Source organism: Carcharhinus amblyrhynchos, chromosome 15 (assembly GCF_965287045.1).
Source record: "Carcharhinus amblyrhynchos chromosome 15, sCarAmb.v2.hapA, whole genome shotgun sequence".
In the NCBI taxonomy this organism is placed as follows: Eukaryota; Metazoa; Chordata; class Chondrichthyes; order Carcharhiniformes; family Carcharhinidae; genus Carcharhinus; species Carcharhinus amblyrhynchos.
In genome coordinates this window covers 67,331,422-67,351,021 of record NC_137338.1, presented here as the reverse complement: position 1 = coordinate 67,351,021, position 19,600 = coordinate 67,331,422, and the positions used below count along the sequence as shown (strand labels likewise).

Below are 19,600 nucleotides of genomic sequence, written 5' to 3'. Positions count from 1 at the left end.
GCCAGAACTCTCCACTCACCTGACGAAGAGGCAGTCCCCCTCGAAAGCTTGGGAGTCTATCATCAAATAAATAGGTTGGACTAAAACCTGGTGTTGTCAGACTTTTTGACCACGAATTTAGTCCCAGCTTTTCCACAGGGCTGCTGCTGCTGCCGGTCACGTGGCTGCACGCTCTCCCCTGGGAATGTTGAAGAGCGGCAGCTGCTGCTGAGGGTGGACAGACTGGGAGAGGCGGACAGTCTCTCCACAGCTGGAGAGGGGTCAGCTCCTCAGGGCTGCTGCCTGCACAGGATTGAGTGGGGGAACTTGGCACAGAGCTGGGCGACTGGTGAACGGACTCACGGTGCTCCACCCCCAGCTCTTTTTTTTTTGTTTTTTGTATTTTTTTGTTTTTTGTTTTGTTTTTTTTGTTTTTTTTTGTTTTTTTTTGTGTTTTTTTTTTGTTTTGTTTTGTGAGGTACCAGGAACACTTACTTTGAGCTTGCTGAGGTTTCGAAAGCGGGTTTGGACAAATGGCAGCAGGCTGGAGCGCGATGCCGACCTGCCTCTGCGACCCGGGTAAATGAATGAATGAATTGAATGAATGAATAAATAACGTCGTTTTTGCGATTGCCGGTTCCGTAGCGACGGAGAAGCGTTCTGCCTGTGTCGAGTCCGGTTTTGTCCGTGATCATTAATGTCTTCTTGATCGTTAATAAACACGATTGGCCCGAAGCTGGGTGACTGGCAATTGGGGGGGGGGGGGGGGGAAAAAAGATTTGGGATTTTAGTTGCACGGCTAATCTGCGATGAGTTGGCCTCGTCGTCTGTTCTTCAGTGTTGGAGACTATCTTCATTTGTCATCCCAGCTGTGTGGGTGTGAAGGTGGGGCTGACGAGTGCAACTTTAGCACGAGAAGTTGTAGTGCGGTGAAAACAGGAGTTAATGGGGGGGGGGGCACTGCTGTCATGGTTTTAACCTTCCTGTCACTTGGGTTTGAGCTGGCACCATCCATTTGCAATTGCACTCCTCCAGGCTGAGTGATCCTGGACAACTGTCTCCCATCTGTTACTTACGGGGCGAAAAACTGCAGCGTGCGACGGTGCAGAGGGACCTGGGGGTCCTTGTGCACGAGTCGCAAAAACCCAGCCTGCAGGTGCAGCAGGTGGTCAGGAAGGCGAATGGGATGCTGGCCTTCATAGCGAGGGGGATTGAATATAAAAGTAGGGAGGTCTTGCTGCAGCTGTATAGGGCGCTGGTGAGGCCGCAGCTGGAGTACTGTGTGCAGTTTTGGGCGCCGCACTTACGCAAGGATATTTTGGCCTTGGAGGGAGTGCAGAGGAGGTTTACGAGGCTGATTCCGGAGTTGAGGGGGTTGAGCTATGAGGAGAGGCTGAATAAACTGGGCTTGTACTCGTTAGAGTTTAGAAGAATGAGGGGAGATCTCGTTGAGACGTATAAGATGATGAATGGGATGGAAAGGATAGAGGTGGAGAGACTCTTCCTGCTCAGAAAAGACAGTAGGACTAGGGGGCACAGCCTCAAGATAAAGGGGGGGGGTGCGGTTTAGAACGGAGTTGAGGAGGAACTTCTTCACTCAAAGGGTGGTGAATCTCTGGAATTCTCTGCCCGTTGAGGTGGTGGAGGCTGCCTCGCTAAATATTTTTAAGACGTGGGTTGATGGGTTTTTGATAAGAGAGGGGATTAAGGGTTATGGGGAGAGGGCGGGAATGTGGAACTGAGCCACGACAGATCAGCCATGATCTTATTGAATGGCGGGGCAGGCTCGAAGGGCTAGATGGCCTACTCCTGCTCCTATTTCTTATGTTCTTATGATGCTGCGTCAATTTTAAACTCCTTGAGGGAGGTTTTAAGGGTATCGTGTTCTCCTGGCCGCCAGGGGATCGTGTGGCGTCCTGCAGTTTACCATAGAAGATTCTCTGAGGGAGTCGGTTGTCAGGCGTTCCGGTGACACGTCCAGCCCATTGGAGCAGTTTTTAATCATAACACTGGGAAGATGCAGACCACGTCCACACTCCCAGAGGAGAGGAGGCTAATCACAGGGGTTGCCAACTTGCCAGGGTTGCCCTGGAATCTCCAACACTCGAAGAACAATCTCAGGAGGACACTGCTGTGTACAAGCCTGGAGAAAAAAGAAAACCTTTCTCTAAAAGAATTTAGTTGACCATTTTCTCTTTACCAGATATAAAAAATATTGAAAATGGGGAGGACAGAGCTGTTTGGCTGACAGTCCAGCAATTGGGAAATGGGACTTTTTGCTGTCCAACTGTAATAATTCTCATTCACCAGCTTAGGGAGAAACAACAGTGTGTTTATTTACAGGTGAAGGTTACACAGAGGTTTATAGCCCCATGGCTGCAGTCAACTCCTGAGAAGATTCTGGAACAGAAACCCCTGCTTCCCAGGGGTGATCCCTCACTCTGCTCCCTGATTGGGTGCCCTAGTCATGTGATCCTCCCTCTGCAGATTTGATTTGATTTTAATATTGTCACATGTATTGGGACACAGTATTGTTTCTTGTGCGCTAATACCATTCGTACAGTAAATAGGAGAGAAGGAAAGGAAAGAATGCAGAGTATAATGTTTCGTAGAAGCACAGAGAATAGGTGCAGGAGTATTGGCCCTTCGAGCCTGCGCCACCATTCAATGTGATTATGGCTGATCATGCACTTTCAGTACCCCATTCCTGCTTTCTCCCCATATCCCCTGATCCCTGAGCCACCTCCCTCTTGAACATATTTAACGAACTGGCCCCAACGGCTTTCTGTGGTAGAGAATTCCACAACTCTCTGAGCGAAGAGGTTCTTCCTCATCTCAGTTCTGAATGGCTTATCCCTCATTCTTAGACTGTGACCCCTAGCTCTGGGCTTCCCCGACATCAGGGACATTCTTCCTGCATCTAACCTGTCCAGTCCCATCAGGATTTTATATGCTTCTATCAAATCCTTTCTCATTCTCCTAAATTCCAGTGAGTACAAGCCCAGTCGATCCAGTCTCCCTTCATATGTCAGTCCCGCCATCCCACACTATGTAGGAATATGAGATAGAGGCAATAACAGAAATAGAATCATAGAACCCAACAGTGTAGAAAGAGGCCCTTCGGCCCATCAAGTCTGCACCAATCACAACCCCACCAAGTCCCCTACCCCATATCCCTACATATTTTACCCACTAACCCCTCTAACCTACACATCCCAGGACACTAAGGAGCAATTTTAGCATGGCCAATCAACCTAACCCGCACATCTTTGGACTGTGGGAGGAAACCCATGCAGACACGAGGAGAATGTGCAAACTCCACATAGACAGTGACCAGAGCCAGGAGTCGAACCCAGGTCCCTGGAGCTGTGAAACAGCACTAACCACTGTGCTACTGTGCCGAAATGTGGCTTACACATGGGCAACTTGGAACTTAAATTCAATTAATAAAATCTGCAAGCGAGTCTCAGTAATGGTAACCATGACATGGATTTTTGTAAAAACCCACCTGATTCACTAATGGCCTTCAGAGGAGGAAATCACAGCTATGCGGTTGACTCTGTCCTCAGAAATGGCTGAGCAAGCAAGCCACTGGAGACGGGTAACAGCCTTGCCACTGATGCTGATGTCCCACATGAGCTGATTTTAATAAACGGTGAGGACTGGGTACTTAATATTTGCCAATTAACGCTGTTCAGAAAAGATAGGGAAGCAGAACACGGAGGTTGGTTGGCAGTACTGATTTTGACGCGGTGGAAAGAACATTAGGTTAGAGTTGAGAAGCAAAAGTATCATGGAATTTGGGGTGTACTGTAGGTCTCCAAATCGTGAGAGAGAACTAGATGGACAGATCTGCAGGTAAATCACAGAGACGTGTAAGGGCCCTAGGCCAGAATTTTACATTGCTCGGCTGGGCACGTGCCTGAATAGGAAGTGGGTGAAATCATGCGAGTAGCCATCAGGTTGCTTGTTGCAACATCTCATGCGCTTGAGCAAGATTTCAGTGAATGTGACGCAAAAGAGTTGGAAGTCCCCCCTCACCCAGTTGAAATGTTCCATGTGTGTCAGACTCAGAGATGTGTGTGCAAAGGCCTCTGGCTAAGGTATTGTGCCTGTTTAAGAAAACTAATTCATTTCTATCATAATTTCCAATTATGTATGAGTTCTACTGATTATTTCACACAACTAATATATATTTGCTTCACAGTGCTGCTGTAGAAAACTATCTTGCATACCAACAATTTGTCATTCATGGCATTAGTACTTATTAGGTTTACCCAGTCTATGTGTGGATTAAAATTCCCCATGATTACCCTGATTAATGTGATTTACATTACTTCAGCTGTTGAAAAAAAAGTAGAGAAAGGTGCACCTTTTGCCCCTAGAATCATAGAATCCTACACTGCAGAAAGAGGCCCTTCGGCCCATCGAGTCTGCACCGAACACAATCCCGCTCAGGCCCTACCCCCATATCCCAACATATTTACCCATTAATCCCTCTAACCTACGCATCTCTGGACACTAAGGGGCAATTTCTTAGCATGGCCAATCAACCTAACCCGCACATCTTTTGGACTGTGGGAGGAAGCTGGAGTACCCGGAGGAAACCCACACAGACATGGGGAGAATGTGCAAACTCCACACAGACAGTGACCTGAGTCAAGAATCGAACCCAGGACCCTGGAGCCGTGGCGCCCTGTGCACCAAACTTCCAATTCAGCACTCAATCTACGTCTCACTCAGGTGCAATCTTTCTGTGACAAGGCAAAGCTCTCTCTCTAGAGTCTTGAGGATAGTGGAAGCAAACAGGATTAGAATCATAGAATTCCTACAGTGTAAGAGGAGGCCACTCAGCCCATCAAGCCTGCAGCACCAATAATCTCACCCAGGCCCTATCCCCATAGCTCCACATATTTACCTTGTTAATCCCCCTGACACAATGGGGCAATTTATCATGGCCAATCAACCTAACCCGCACATTCTTTTTGGAGTGTGGGAGGAAAATAGAGCACCTGGAGGAAACCCACGCAGACACAGGCAGAATGTGCAAGCTCCACATGACACCCAAGCCGGAATTGAACCCGGGTCCCTGGTGCTGTGAAGCAGCAGTGCTAACCACTGTGCCACCGCGTAGCCCAAATTGTTTGAGGGGGAGACCTCTAGCAAATGGCTCTCATCATCCCTGTGATAAGGAGCCATGTCTCCATGCATAGGATGTGTTAGGTGGAGGAACACTCATCCTCCAAGATGTCCCCTTCACCTGGAAGGGGTGGGATGTGTGTGAACATTAAAGCAATGAGCAGCAAGGGTGAACACAGTAAGAAGTCTCACAACACCAGGTTGAAGTCCAACAGGTTTATTTGGTAGCAAAGGCAAAAAATGAATCCAGACTTGCAGATTGTGCAAGTTAGCTTACATTTACAAATGCCAAAGCTGTATCCAATGATTGTACACCCATGCCAATCCTGTGCATTTAGAGCTTTTTTTATTTTTCTAACTTTTCCACTATACCTGAGTGAATCCCTGACATCAGCACATAGGGGGAGGCAGCCTGCTGACTGCAATGCCCTGTTGTCTCACAATCCTGGCAGGCATCCTGTGGGGGTCTGAACTCTGGTGCGCCCAGTGCTGCTAAGGGTCTCTTGCTGGGCTGGCAGGTGCATCTTCCTCAGCCTGACATGAGTTGATGGGGTGATGATCGGAGGGGATTTGGAACAAAGGGGCACCTTTTAGAGCTTCCTGCTTGCACGCCCCCAGCTTGTCTTTGGGACTGTCCAAGGGCCCCTCCCTCACTCCTTGGGAGGCAGAGGCAACTAGAAGAAGATGAAGGTGTCCTGTGCCCCTCTCGCGCCTAGCCAATACTGAAACACAACCAAGGCTAAAGAGATGAGTGCAGGTTGGAGGGCAAATCTGGCAGAGACTGTGGATTTTGCTGGGCCTGGGTCTCCAAGGCAGCCACCATCGTTTCCATGGCGACCTGGAAGTGCTCACATGTCAAGAGCAAATAGAACTGAAGAGTGTAGGTTGGGGGCATATGTTTGAGGGCAAATCAACATCTGGCATGTGAAAGGCTTTCAAGTGTAAGTTAATAGGGTTTCAGGACTGGCACATTCCTGTAAGGATAAGTATGGCAAGTTTCAGGAACCTTGGATAACGAGACACATTGTGAGCCGAATCAAACAGATAAAGGGAGCATTTGTCAAAGCTCAGAGACTGGGAACATGCGAAACAAGTGTGGAATACAAGGGAAGTAGAAAGAAACTTAGGCAAGGAGTAAGGAGGGTTAAAAGGGGTCACGAGAAAACATTGACCAGCAGGATTAAGAGCATATATAAAGAGCAGGAGGGTAGCCAGGGAGACAAGGAAGGAAATCTGTGCATAGAGCCTGAGGACATGAGCGAGGTATTAAATGAGTACTTTGTGTCAGTATTCACCAAAGAGAAGGACTTGGTGGAGGATGAGTCTGGGAAAGGGTGTGTAGATAGTTTGAGTCATGTTGAGATCAAAAAGGAGGCAATATTGAGGTTCTTGAGAACATTAAGGTTGACAAGTCCCCAGGGCCTGATAAGCTCTAGAATACTGAGAGAGGCAAGGGAAGAAATTTCTGGGGCCTTGAGAGAAATCTTTGTATCCTCATTAGCTACAGGGAAGATCCCAGAGGATTGGAGAATAGCCAGTGTTGTTCCTTTGCTTAAGAAGGGTAGCAAGAATAATCCAGGTAATTACAGGCTGGTGAGCCTTACATCAGTATTAGGGAAATTATTGGAGAGGATTCTTCGAGAGGATTTATTTCCACTTGAAAATAAGTGGACATATTGGTGAGAGGCAACATGGTTTTGTGAAGAGAAGGTTGTGTTTCACAAACTTGATTGAGTTTTTTGAGGAAGTGACGAAGATGATTGATGAGGGTAGGGCAGTGGATGTTGTCTACCTGGATTTCAGTAAGGCCTTTGACAAGGTCCCTAATGGGAGACTGGTGCAGAAGGTGAAGTCGCATGGGATCAGAGGTGAGCTGGCAAGAAGGATACAAAACTGGCTCGGTCAAAGAAGACAGAGGGTAGCAGTGGAAGGGCGCATTTCTGAATGGAGGGCTGTGGCAAGTGGTGTTCCTCAGGGACCAGTGCTGGGACATTTGCTGTTTGTAATATATATAAATGATTTGGAGGAAAATGCAACTGGTTTGATTAGTAAGTTTGCGGATGACACAAAGGTTGGTGGATTTGCAGATAGCGATGAGGACCATCAGAGGATACAGCAGGATATAGATCAGTTGGAGATTTGGGCAGAGAGATGGCAGGTGGAGTTTAATCTGGATAAATGTGAGGTAATGCATTTTGGAAGGTCTAATAAAGATAGGAAATGTACAGTAAATGGCAGAACCCTTAAAGAATATTGATAGGCAAAGGGATCTGGGTGTAGGGGTACACAGGTCACTGAAAGTGGCAACGCAGGTGGAGAAGGTAGTCAAGAAGGCATATGGCATGCTTGCCTTCATCGGCCGGGGCATTGAGTTTAAAAATTGGCAAGTCACGTTGCAACTTTATAGAACCTTAGTTAGGCTGCGCTTGGAATATAGTGTTCAATTCTGGTCGCAACATTACAGAAGGATGTGGAGACTTTAGAGAGGGTGCAGACAAGATTTACCGGGATGTTGCCTGGTGTGGAGGGCATTAGCTATGAGGAGAGTTTGGAGAAACTTGGTTTATTCTCACTGGAACAATGGAGGTTGAGGGGAGACCTGATAGAAGTCTACAAGATTATGAGAGACATGGACAGAATGGATAGTCAGAAGCTTTTTCCCAGGCTGGAAGAGTCAATTACTAGGGGGCACAGGTTTAAGGTGCGAGGGGCAAGGTTTAAAGGAGATACACAAGGCAGATTGTTTACACGGAGGGTGGTGGGTGCCTGGAACTCGTTGCTGGGGGAAGTAGTGGAAGCGGATGCAGTAGTGACTTTTAAGGGACATCTGGACAGATACATGAATAGGATGGGAATGGAGGGATATGGTCCCCAGAAGGGTCGAGGGCTTTAGTTAAGTCAGGTAGCATGGTTGGTGCAGGTTTGCAGGGCTGAAGGGCCTGTTCCTGTAAATTTCTTTGTTCTTTTGTAAGTGGGGATGCACTCCTCCATACCTCGTGCCTCTCCGTTGAGGGTCTCTGATAGTCCTACCTGATGCTCCCCTGAAGATGGCAGATGAATGGCAGTTGGAATGTAATTTAGGTAAATGTGAGGTGATGCATTTTGGTAGATTGAATTACTTACTCAGTACTGAGGGACTTACTCAGTTAATGGTAGGGATTTGGGGAGAGCTACATAACACTGAGATCTAGGGGTACATGTTCATAGCTCCTTGAGAGTGGAGTCACAGATGGACAGAGTGGTGAAGAAGATATTCAACATGCTTGTTTCCATTGGTCAGAACATTGAATACAGGAGTTGGGACGCCTTGTTGAAGTTGTACAAGACATTGGTAAGGCCACACTTAGAATACTGTGTGTAATTCTGGTCACCCTATGATAGAAAGGATATTATTAAACTAGAAAGAGTGCAGAAAAGATTTACTAGAATGCTACTCGGACTTGATGGTTTGAGTTATAAGGAGAGGCTGGATAGACTGGGACTTTTTTCTCTGGAGCATAGAAGGTTGAAGGGTGATCTTATAGAGGTCTATGAAATAATGAGGGGCACAGATCAGCTATACAGTCAATATCTTTTCCCAAAGGTAGGGGAGTCTAAAACTAGAGGGGATAGGTTTAAGGTGAGGGGGGGAGAGATACAAAAGTGTCCAGAGGGCCAATTTCTTTACATAGATGGTGGTGAGTGTCTGGAAAAAGTGGCCAGAGATATAATGCGGCCCCGTTATAATGTGATGGTTGGGGTCCATAAAATGTTATTGTGAAAAATGCAGGGTCGCGCCAAATCGGGGTTCAAGAAAATGAGTGTTCAAACTGACCCAATGTTGACCTAACACCCTAAAACACCTCTATTCACCCATCTTGGCATCCATCAGAGCTCTGTTTGTTTATTCAATCACTACATGTTTAATTAACTTTTACAAACCTTTTTATTGGCAGGTCCAGGCTAGTTTAAAACAGGCAGTGAGGGTGTTTATTTACAGGGGTTTTAAAAGAGGGTGGCATGGATAAGTTGGGCCTGCTTCCATGCTGTAAATCCCTAACCCCTACAATTGTGAAGTACTTTCTCTTTTGAACAACTGTCTAATGTAGTTTTTTTCTAAGTGAGAACCCCTTTTATCTGAACTGGGCAAGGGGGGAAGCAAGTGTTTTCTGTCCACAATTTTTTTCTAAGGCAGATATTTAGAAATAGATTGCAGTAACCAAAAACTTTTCAGTTCCTCGGAAAGAGCAAAAAAAGGGTCCAATGATTCATCGCGTTATAGCTGAATTCGCGCGAGATTGGGGCGTGTAAATTTGGGGTTTCACTGTAGTAGTAAAGGCGGTTACAATTTTGTCTTTAAAAAGCATTTAGACAGTTACATGGGTAAGATGGGTATATAGGGATATGGGCCAAATGCGGGCAATTGGGATTAGCTTCGAGGTTTGTAAAAAGGGCGACGTGGACAAGTTGTGCCAAAGGGAATGTTTCCTTACTGTAAACCTCTGTGACTCTATCTTGTTGAATCTCCAGTCTATGACCAAGGGCCAATTGCAGACTCGGACTCCATAGGGTTCTGTTCTCCAGCAGTGTCTGAGTACCAGAGAGCACAGCTCTCACTGCCTCCCCTTGCTGCTGTCATGATGTGTCAGTGCACTGACCCCTAGTGAGTTACCCCGAGCATAGTCTTGAATCATGGACCACAGATGTGTGTGCCTCTGAGCTGGTGAAGGGTGCAGTTGAAGGCTATGAGGGCTCTAAAAGGGTGAATGGGTTTTCTTCTTCCCCTGAAGTGGCCCGAACCCTAGTTCCAGCTTCTGTGGAGGATACTGGATGCCCTCCCTTTCTGCGGGTATCTGAGATGGAGAAAAGAGAGAATGAGTGACTGCCAAGACTGGCTCAGACATCGCACACATCAGGCACACCACGTTGGTCCGAACTGGTCTCTGCCTCCTCGCTGGACTGCTGGGAGTGGCCAACTGTGCCATCGGTGCAGGCCTAGTCTCCCTAAACACGCTCTCTGACTCCCCAAACACGGTGTCTATCTCTCCAGACGTTGTATCTGTCTCCACAGTCTGTCCCCCCAGACATGATCTCTCTCTTCCACCTCCACTCTGCAGTCTGCTGCTCCTATTGTGATTGTATCCACAGTTGTGCAATGACACCTCTTGTCTCCTTTCCTCCTGTTTGTTGTGGGCCACCTTGCCCTGCCTGAAGATGGATGGATTAACTCGCCACCACTAGTATCTAGATGGACAAGAGCAGCAGGTAACCCCCACACCACCATCAGGATATTCTCCTCCAAGTCATTCATCACCCTGACTTAGAAATATATCACCGTTCCTTCACAGTCACCAGGTCAAAATCCTGGTACTCCCTCCCTAACAGCACTGTGGCTGTACCTACACCTCAAGGACCACAGTGGTTCAAGAGGCAGCTCACCACTAACTTTTAAGAGCAATTAGGAGGGGGCAATAAATGCTGGTCTAGCCAGCGACACTCACATTCCATGAAAGATGAAATCAAAGTTATTGCTGAGGTGAGTTTGGAGAGTGGGAGGTTCACTTACCCTCGCTGAGCAGATGAATTCATTTGTCTGGTTTCCAGCACTTCAGAGCTGTCCACTTCAGGTGCTGACCATCCCCTGGCGACCTCCACCCAGGCTGCTGTGGTCAGGCAGGAGGACCTCCTGCTTCCACCCATCGGAGTGAGGACATCTCGCCTTCCCTGGAATGGTTGGGGAGAATCTCCTGGGGGGCACCTCTGGAGTGTGGGGCTGGCGTTTTCTGTCTCTTCATTGGCAGTGACTGAGTGGGGCACTTTAGAAGATTGTGCCCGGATATGAGGGAGGGGGAGCACACTACCTGCCCGCCCTGCTTGACATCGGCCTCGTGACTGCATAATTAATTAGATGAACAGCGCACGATTCAGCGATGTCACTTGCCCTGCTCTCCAGTGAACCTCACTCCGAGTTCCCGCTCCCAGCACTGGGCCAGAGTTCTGCAGCCTTGCCTGCAGCTGGGATTCTCCAGTCCCGCTGCAGTGAATGGAGATCTGGCTGAGCGCCAAATTCTCAGCTCTCACTAATCAGACCAGCTACATTTTCTACCAAATCATTTATATGTACAACAAAGAACAAAGGTCCCAGAATGGATCCCTGTGGAACATTGCTAGTCACAGTCTTCCATTCAGAAAAGCACCCCGATACTGCTACACTTAACCTTCTATGGCCAGGCCAGTTCTGTATCCATCTTGCCAGTTCTCCTTTGATCCTGTGTGACTTCACCTTTAGTACCAGTCTATCATGAGATTCCTTGTCAAAGGCTTTACTGAAGTTCATGTATACAATACCCTCATCTATCATCTTCGTCATTTCCACTTGGGGAATGCTCCAGCTTCTGGTATATACATTAAAACATTTTCCTATCAATCATCTTCTTTGCCTCCAGCCTTTTGATTTCCATATTTGAGGTAATAGATAGTGAGAGCCTTTTTCCCTGGATGGTGATGGCTAACACGAGGGGACGTAGCTTTAATTTGAGGGGTGGTATTTATAGGACGGATGTCAGAGGTAGGTTCTTTACTCAGAGGGTAGTAAGGGCGTGGAATGCCCTGCCTGCAGCCGTTGTGGACTCGCCAACTTTAAGGGCATTCAAATGGTCAGTGAATAGGCATATGGATAACATTGGAATAGTTTAGGTTAGAGGGTCATTAGATTGGTTCCACTGGTCGGCGCAACATCGAGGGCTGAAGGGCCTGTACTGCGCTGTAATGTTCTATGTAACACTCACTCACTCACTCACTCACGTAAACACACTAGTGCCTCCTAAATGTGACTGGACAATGCTTTTCAATCGCTAGTTGTTTGATAAACCTACAGTATTTGTACAGAAAGCCTTCTGTTGTGTATAGAATCAGGGAAGCTTTACTGTTTAACTCCCAATTCTGTTCAGTGTTATGTGTGACTTGTCCTGAAACCCCATTATTTATTCAGTGAAATCAATCTAAGATGAGTGATTAATATGTATGAAGTATAAATCCGAACGTAATCTCAAATTCTGTGTTAAAATAAATCCCAGCTCATTCGCCAATCTGGGTCATAGATAAGACGATCAAGGACAGTCCTATTTCATTTGAACTTTGCTTTATTCTATGTGGAGTAGTGGGGGGATGAAGTGTGGTGCTTTTTCACTTTGAATGTAGTGACTGTGTTTGCTTTTGGGGAGATTGCATTACAGGCAGTGATGTTGCAGGCAATTGTATTACAGGCACTGATATTACAGGCAGTTGTATTACAGGCAGTGATACTGATGAATCATCCTGAACCCACTGGTTTAGGTCAGGGATTTTCAGTTCTGTAGTCGGGTTGGGGGGATTGCGCACTGGGTTTCCTTGTGAATGCTCTTTTTTTAAACAGAGACTTTCTTCCAAAAAACTGGCTGATTTAGAAAAAGAATGTCAGAGTTAATGGGCGAGATTTAACAGCCATAATAAGATTTTTGCCAGCGAGCTCTCGGTTTAAAATCTTCCCTGCCTACCTGCCTCAGCAACATAATCAGGGCCATGCCCAGAAAGGGTGTGAATCCGATATGCAGGCAGTTAAATCAATTTAAATATTCTACAAACTCTCAACACCGTATCGTCCAGCTCTGTGGAATGCTCCTCCCAATGTGGCATGACTGGCGCAATTCACCATTGGTTTTTGGAAATGAAGCCCAGTGGAGAGGAGGCGCAGGAGTGCCTGGAGACCTCGGGGGGTTGAGGGCCAGGGCTGGGCATTGCCCCTGGCAGTGTCACCCAGCACTGTGCCTTGTTAGTGCTGGGGTAGTGCCAGGGGGCACTGACTTGGGCTGTGCCAGGGGAGTTATCGTCCTCTATTGGGGCAGGGGGATTCCCAATACGTGTAGTGGGGTGGTGGGGTGGGGGTGGGGTGGGGTGAGAGGGATGCATGCCAAGGACAGGGCGGGGCCTGGGGGAAGAGAGAGGAGAGTGCAGCCTAACATGTGGGGGTGGGGGTAGGGGTGGGGGGGGAAGGGTGGGGTCACTCCGAAACTCGTGTGAGGTAAGGAGGAGTCATCCACAGCCATTGGCGCGTGGGAGAGAGTCTATTATTTTCACAGATCGGGGTACCATTCAAAGATGGCACCCTGATTTTTGCGGAGTAGACCTTGCCAGCTCTATCAGGCCCCACCCGCCAGAGTGATGGCACAAACCACGCTCTGTTATTTTTTTGACAGACTGTCAGAAGATTAGGAGTGAAAACTTCTGGGGAGAAATACACTGGTTTTTAATCAGAACCTGACGCTTTGTATTCTTTTTTAAATTTCACCCGATGTTTTGTGTCCGTATGACTCTAGAATCATTCAGACTTGAAACGTTAAGTCTGTGTCCCACTCCACAGATGCTATCTGACCTGTTGAGATTTTCCAGCATTTTCTGTTTATGTTTCAGATTCCAGCATCCGCAGTGTTTTGCTTTTACCCGATATGCAGGTATCTGCTTCTCCCTCTCTTCGAAGAAGGGTGTGACATTTTCAATCCTCTAATCCTTTGAGTCCACCCCTGAATCTAAAGACAAATGATTGGAACGTTGCAATGATTTTTCCCCTCACAGTCCTCACCCCGACCACACCCAATATTGAGTTCTCCTCAATCTCCCTTCACCCTGTGCCTCAGCAACTTGCTGGCTCACCACAGCTTTGGCAAAGTACCTTTCCCTGGAAAATGCTGAGCCAAAGTTCTTACTTTGTACAAAGTTAAAAGGTTGTGTTCGGTCAGACCTGCTGAGATTTTCCAGCATCTCTGTTACTCATTTAGTACCTCAGCCTCCAAGTAATCTCCACTATGATTCCTAATAGGCCCCACTACGGCATTCCGATAACACTTTTGCTGTTACTATGTCAATCGAAAACCTTTGGGCTTACTTTTCAGTTAGTGACAAATGGCTAATATATATGACAGCAATATGAAACCACTAAAGCTCCCAGTGTAATAATTAATTTGGCTGGGAGGTTGAGGCCTAGATCAGTTTTCAGGTTATGTGACTCCCTTGCTTCTTCACAAACAGCCTGCTCACTATCCCCGTGCAATTGATTTTTCCGATTTCGGTAATCGGAAGGATGCTACTGAAGGAAAGGCCTCCAAAGGATTACGGTAGGCGAACGAGAGGGAAAGAGGTTTGGCGCCTGTGATGTTGAGATGGATTGACGAAGCTGCAGCAATGGGTTGTAGCTCATCCGCTGTTACAGAGAACCAACCAAGGCGACCTGACAAAGGTGGGTACTGATGGCATTACGCTGCACTGTGTAAAACCTCCCTTTGTCAACAGCTAAACAACAGAGCTGCTGCTATCGAACATAATCATTTACAAAAGCAAATCTGAGCTTGCAACTGTTCGAATTGAAGTAAGGATCTGAGCGCTGTAGGAGTTTTGGATTCTCAATCACTCGCCTTGTAAGGTTACTTTAGACGCATCACAGACTTTCAAAATGTGGGATTGTTCACCTGAGGTTAAGAGCAGATTGATAGGAGTGTGCAGAATTGTTTTGGGTTTTGATGAAACACACACATTAGGAGCCCCTCAAAGCCCTTCAGTGAAATTCAGGGCTGACCTGTTTTTATTTATTCATCCATGGGATGTTGGTGACTGCAGTTGTTGCCCTTTCCTATTTACCCTTGAGCGGAATGGTTTGCTCAGGACATTTAAGAGTTGCTGTGGCTCTAGAGTAGGCCAGACCAAGTAAAGACAAAGAACAATACAGCACAGGAACAGGCCCTTCGGCCCTCCAAGCCTGCACCGATCAGGTGTTCCTAACCAGACCATCTGTTTGTATCCCTCTATTCCCAGTCTGTTCATGTGGCTATCTAGATAAGTCTTAAATGATCCTAGCGTGTCTGCCTCAACCACCTTGCTTGGTAGTGCATTCCAGGCCCTCACCACCCTCTGTGTAAAAAAAAAAAGTCCCCCGTATATCTGTATTGAATCTTGCCCCCCCACCTTACCTTGAACTTGTGACCCCTTGTGTTTGTTATTTCTGACTTGGGAAAAAGTTTCCAACTGTTCACCCTATCTATGCCCCTCATAATTTTCTCAACTTCTATTAGTTCGCCCCTCAACCTCCGTCTTTCCACGGAGAACAACCCTAGTTTACTCAATCTCTCCTCATAGCTAATACCCTCCATACCAGGCAACATTCTGGTAAATCTTTTCTGTATCTGTCCAAAGCCTCAACGTCCTCCTGGTAGTGTGGCGACCAGAACTGGATGCAGTAATCCAAATGTGGCCTAACCAACGTTCTATATAACTGCAACATCATATGCCAACTTCTGATCTCTGCAGGAGTTCTTCAGGGTAGTGTCCTAGACCCAACCATCTTCAAGCTGCTTTGTCAATGACCTTCCCTCCATTATAGGGTCAGAAGTGGGGATGTACACTGATAATTTTACAGTGTTCAGCACCATTTGCAATTCCTCAGATGCTGAAGCCCATGTCAAAACTCAACAATACCTGGACACTATCTAGGTTTGGGCTGACAAGTGACAAGTAACATTTACACCATGGAAGTGCCAGGCTAATAATTGCAGAGAAGTCTTAAATGTCACAGTAACTCTCCGCTGAGAAAAACTGAATCACTCCTGTCATGTTTGATGATATGAACGGGATTATTTGGTTTTGAAGGGATCTATCGCCTCTCTGCCATGTTACACAACCCGTGGTGTTAAAGATGCAGCTTCTGCTGTACTAATTGTTGTGATATTGTGTATATGCCCTTGCAATGTAAAGGTACTCAGCCAAGCAAAGGTTAATGTGGGATTCGAGAATACAGTATAATGTATGGAGTCACATAGTAAGAGACTTAGAACACTCTGGGTGCATCCTACTTGCATGGAAGCAGTGCCATGCAAGTCAGTAGCCTGGGATCTGTAAATAGTTAAAGGCTAATGATGAAGCGTTCATTTTAAAAATACAGTTCTCAAGATCTTCTCATTGAGACGTCTAAAGAACTCTTAAGATCCAACGCAGATGACTTCCCGGTGACTGTTACAAAGTGCAACAGATTGATTAGCTTTCCATTTCAACACTTCATGTTTTTTTAGCCCAAATGTGTGCCTGACGAAAAAATAAAGGAAAGCTTTTTGATAATCATTGCTAGAGATTACAACTGCGAATTAACTGCAAATTAATGTATAGGAGCGGATATATATATAGGAGCAAGACGACAGCTCAGTGACTATCGCTGATTGCTGTGCAGACACATGGATTTGGGCCGGTGTCTGTGGGAGTTTGCGCATTCTCCCCGTGCTTGCGTGGGTTTTCTCCGGGTGCTCCGGTTTCCTCTCACACCCCAAAGATGTGCTATTAGGCTGATTGGCAGGAATAAATTGTCCCTAAATTAGTTTCCCTCAATGTGGATTGCCATAAAACAATAGATAAGGGTCATGGGTGGAGGGGGCGACTGGTGGTGTTAAAATGGCAGTGCGGGCTCGTTGGGCCGAAGGGCCTGTTTCCCGGGCTGTTTTTGTTCTTTGTTCTTCTTTGTTCAGGTGGGTTGGTAGGTTGTTTGGCCCAACTATCTGCCTCCCTATATTCACATCTAGGTGTCTCTGGAGAGAGAACACACAATGTCTACAGGTGCATTTGAGGTCTTCTGCACCCACTGGGTACTGCAGGACCTGAAATATATCGTCACTCCCAGAAACACCCTTTATATTTAATTAGATGTTAGAAATTTCTTTCAAGTTTTGTCTTTTGTTACGGTTTTCCTTCAAGGGGATTGTTAATTTGTTGATTAACTTATTGTTTGGTTCTAAAAGAGTAACTAGAACTATGGTGTAAAAGAGTAACTAGAACTTCAGGAAAGGAGAGGTCACACTGTTGGGAGTTTTTGTATAGGCCTCCAAAAAGTTCCAGAGATGTAGAGGAAAGGATTGCAAAGATGATCCTGGATAGGTGCGAAAGTAACAGGGTAGTTGTTATGGGGGACTTTAACTTTACAAATATCGATTGGAAAAGCTATAGTTCAAGCACGTTAGAGGGGTCACTTTTTGTCCAGTGTGTGCAGGAAGGTTTCCTGACACAGTATGTAGATAGGCCAACAAGAGGTGAGGCTACATTGGATTTGGTACTGGGTAATGAACCAGACCAGGTGTTAGACTTGGAGGTAGGTGAGCACTTTGGTGATAGTGACCACAGTTCGGTTACGTTTACCTTAGTGATGGAAAGGGATAGGCATATACCGAAGGGCAGAAGTTATAGCTGGGGGAAAGGTAATTATCAGGCTATTAGGCGAGATTTAGGATACATAGGGTGGAGTAGGAAATTTCACGGGCTGGGAACATCTGAAATGTGGAGCTTATTCAAGGAGCAGCTGCTGCGAGTCCTTGATAAATATGTACCTGTCAGGGAGGAAGTGGTCGAGTGAGGGAACCGTGGTGTACTAAGGAAGTTGAATCTCTGGTGAAGAGGAAGAAGGAGGCTTATGTAAAGATGAGACGTGAAGGCTCAGTTAGGGCGCTGGAGAGTTATACATTAGCCAGGAAGGAGCTAAAGAGAGAGTTAAGAAGAGCTAGAAGAGGACATGAGAAGACTTTAGCAGATAGGATCAAGGAAAATCGTAAAGCTTTCTACAGGTATGTCAAGAATAAAAGATTGGTTAGGGCAAGATTAGGGCCAGTCAGTGACAGCAGTGGGAAGTTGTGCGTGGAGCCTGAAGAGATAGGAGAGGCACTGAATGACTATTTTTCGTCAGTATTCACACAGGAAAAAGTCAGTGTAGTTGAGGAGAATACTACGATACCAGGTAGTAGGCTGGACGGGATTGAGGTACATAAGGAGGAGGTGTTAGCAATTCTTGAGAGTATGAAAATAGATAAGTCCCCTGGGCCGGATGGGATTTACCCTTGGATTCTCTGAGAAGCTAGGGAGGAGATTGCAGTGCCTTTGGCTTTGATCTTCATGTCATCATTGGCTACAGGTATAGTGCTGGAAGACTGGAGGATAGCAAATGTTGTCCCCTTGTTCAAGAAGGGGAGTAGAGACCATCCTGGGAATTATAGACCAGTGAGCCTTACTTCTGTTGTGGGCAAAGTTTTGGAAAGAATCATAAGGGATAGGATTTATAATCATCTAGAGGGAAATAAATTGATTAGGGATAGTCAACAGGGTTTTGTGAAGGGTAGGTCGTGCCTCAAACCTTATTGAGTTTTTTGAAAAGGTGACCAAAGAGGTGGATAAGGGTAAGGCAGTTGACGTGGTGTATATGGATTTTAGCAAAGTGTTTGATAAGGTTCCCCATGGTAGGCTACTGCAGAAAATGCAGATGCATGGGACTGAGGGTGATTTAGCAGTTTGAATCAGGAATTGGCTAGCTGATAGAAGACAGAGGGTGGTGGTTGATGGGAAATATTCAACCTGGAGTTCAGTTACAAGTGGTGTACCTCAAGGATCTGTTTTGGGGCCACTGCTGTTTGTCATTTTTATCAATGACCTAGATGAGGGTGTAGAAGGATGGGTTAGTAAATTTGCTGATGACACCAGAGTTGGAGGAGTTGTAGACAGTGAGGATGGATGTTACAGTTTGCAGAGGGACATAGATAAGCTGTAGAGCTGGGTCGAGAGGTGGCAAATGGAGTTTAATATGGAAAAGTGTGAGGTGATTCACTTTGGTAAGAGTAAAAAGGAGTATAGAATATAGTGCTAATGGAAGGACTCTTAGTTTTGTTGACGAGCAGAGGGATCTCGGGGTACATGTGCATAGCTCCCTGAAAGTTGGCACCCAGGTTGTTAAGAAGGCGTACGGTGTGTTAGCTTTTATTGGTAGAGGGATTGAATTTCGGAGCCGTGAGGTCATGTTACAACTGTACAAAACTCTGGTGTGGCTGCACTTGGAGTATTGTGTACAGCTCTGGTCGCCGCATTATAAGAAAGATGTGGAGGCATTGGAAAGGGTGCAGAGGAGGTTTACCAGGATGTTGCCTGGTATGGTGGGAAGGTCTTATGAGGAAAGGCTGAGGGACTTGAGGTTATTTTCATTGGAGAGAAGAAGGTTACGAGGTGACCTAATTGAGGCATACAAGATGATCAAAGGATTGGATAGGGTGGACAGTGAGAGCCTTTTTCCTCGGATGGTGATGGCTAACACGAGGGGACATAGCTTTAAATTAGGGGGTGGTAGTTATAGGACGGATGTCAGAGGTAGGTTCTTTACTCAGGGTAGTAAGGGCGTGGAATGCCCTGCCTGCAGCAGTTGTGGACTCGCCAACTTTAAGGGCGTTCAAATGGTCAGTGAACAGGCATATGGATAACATTGGAATAGTTTAGGTTAGAGGGTCATTAGATTGGTTCCACTGGTCGGCGCAACATCGAGGGCCGAAGGGCCTGTACTGCGCTGTAATGTTCTATGTTGTATGGTGGGGTTTGGAGGTGCAAGCTTGTCTCTGTAAACCAGCAATCCCACTTTTTTTGGCACCCCATCCACCACCACCTTCATTCAACAACCTCCACCTCT

The 19,600-nt window shown here is 46.5% G+C and overlaps 1 protein-coding gene across 1 annotated transcript in view; it reads left to right on the top strand.

Annotated features, from left to right (window-relative positions):
* Positions 1 to 469: 469 nt before the first annotated feature.
* Positions 470 to 19,600, top strand: part of ppef1 (protein phosphatase, EF-hand calcium binding domain 1) — an 87,799-nt gene continuing 68,668 nt past the window's right edge. Inside the window, exons 1-2 of the mRNA XM_080203313.1 lie at positions 470 to 558; positions 14,161 to 14,368. Coding sequence (XP_080059439.1) covers positions 14,284 to 14,368 — 85 coding nt within the window. The 5' untranslated portion in view covers positions 470 to 558; positions 14,161 to 14,283. The remainder of the gene's footprint in view (positions 559 to 14,160; positions 14,369 to 19,600) is intronic.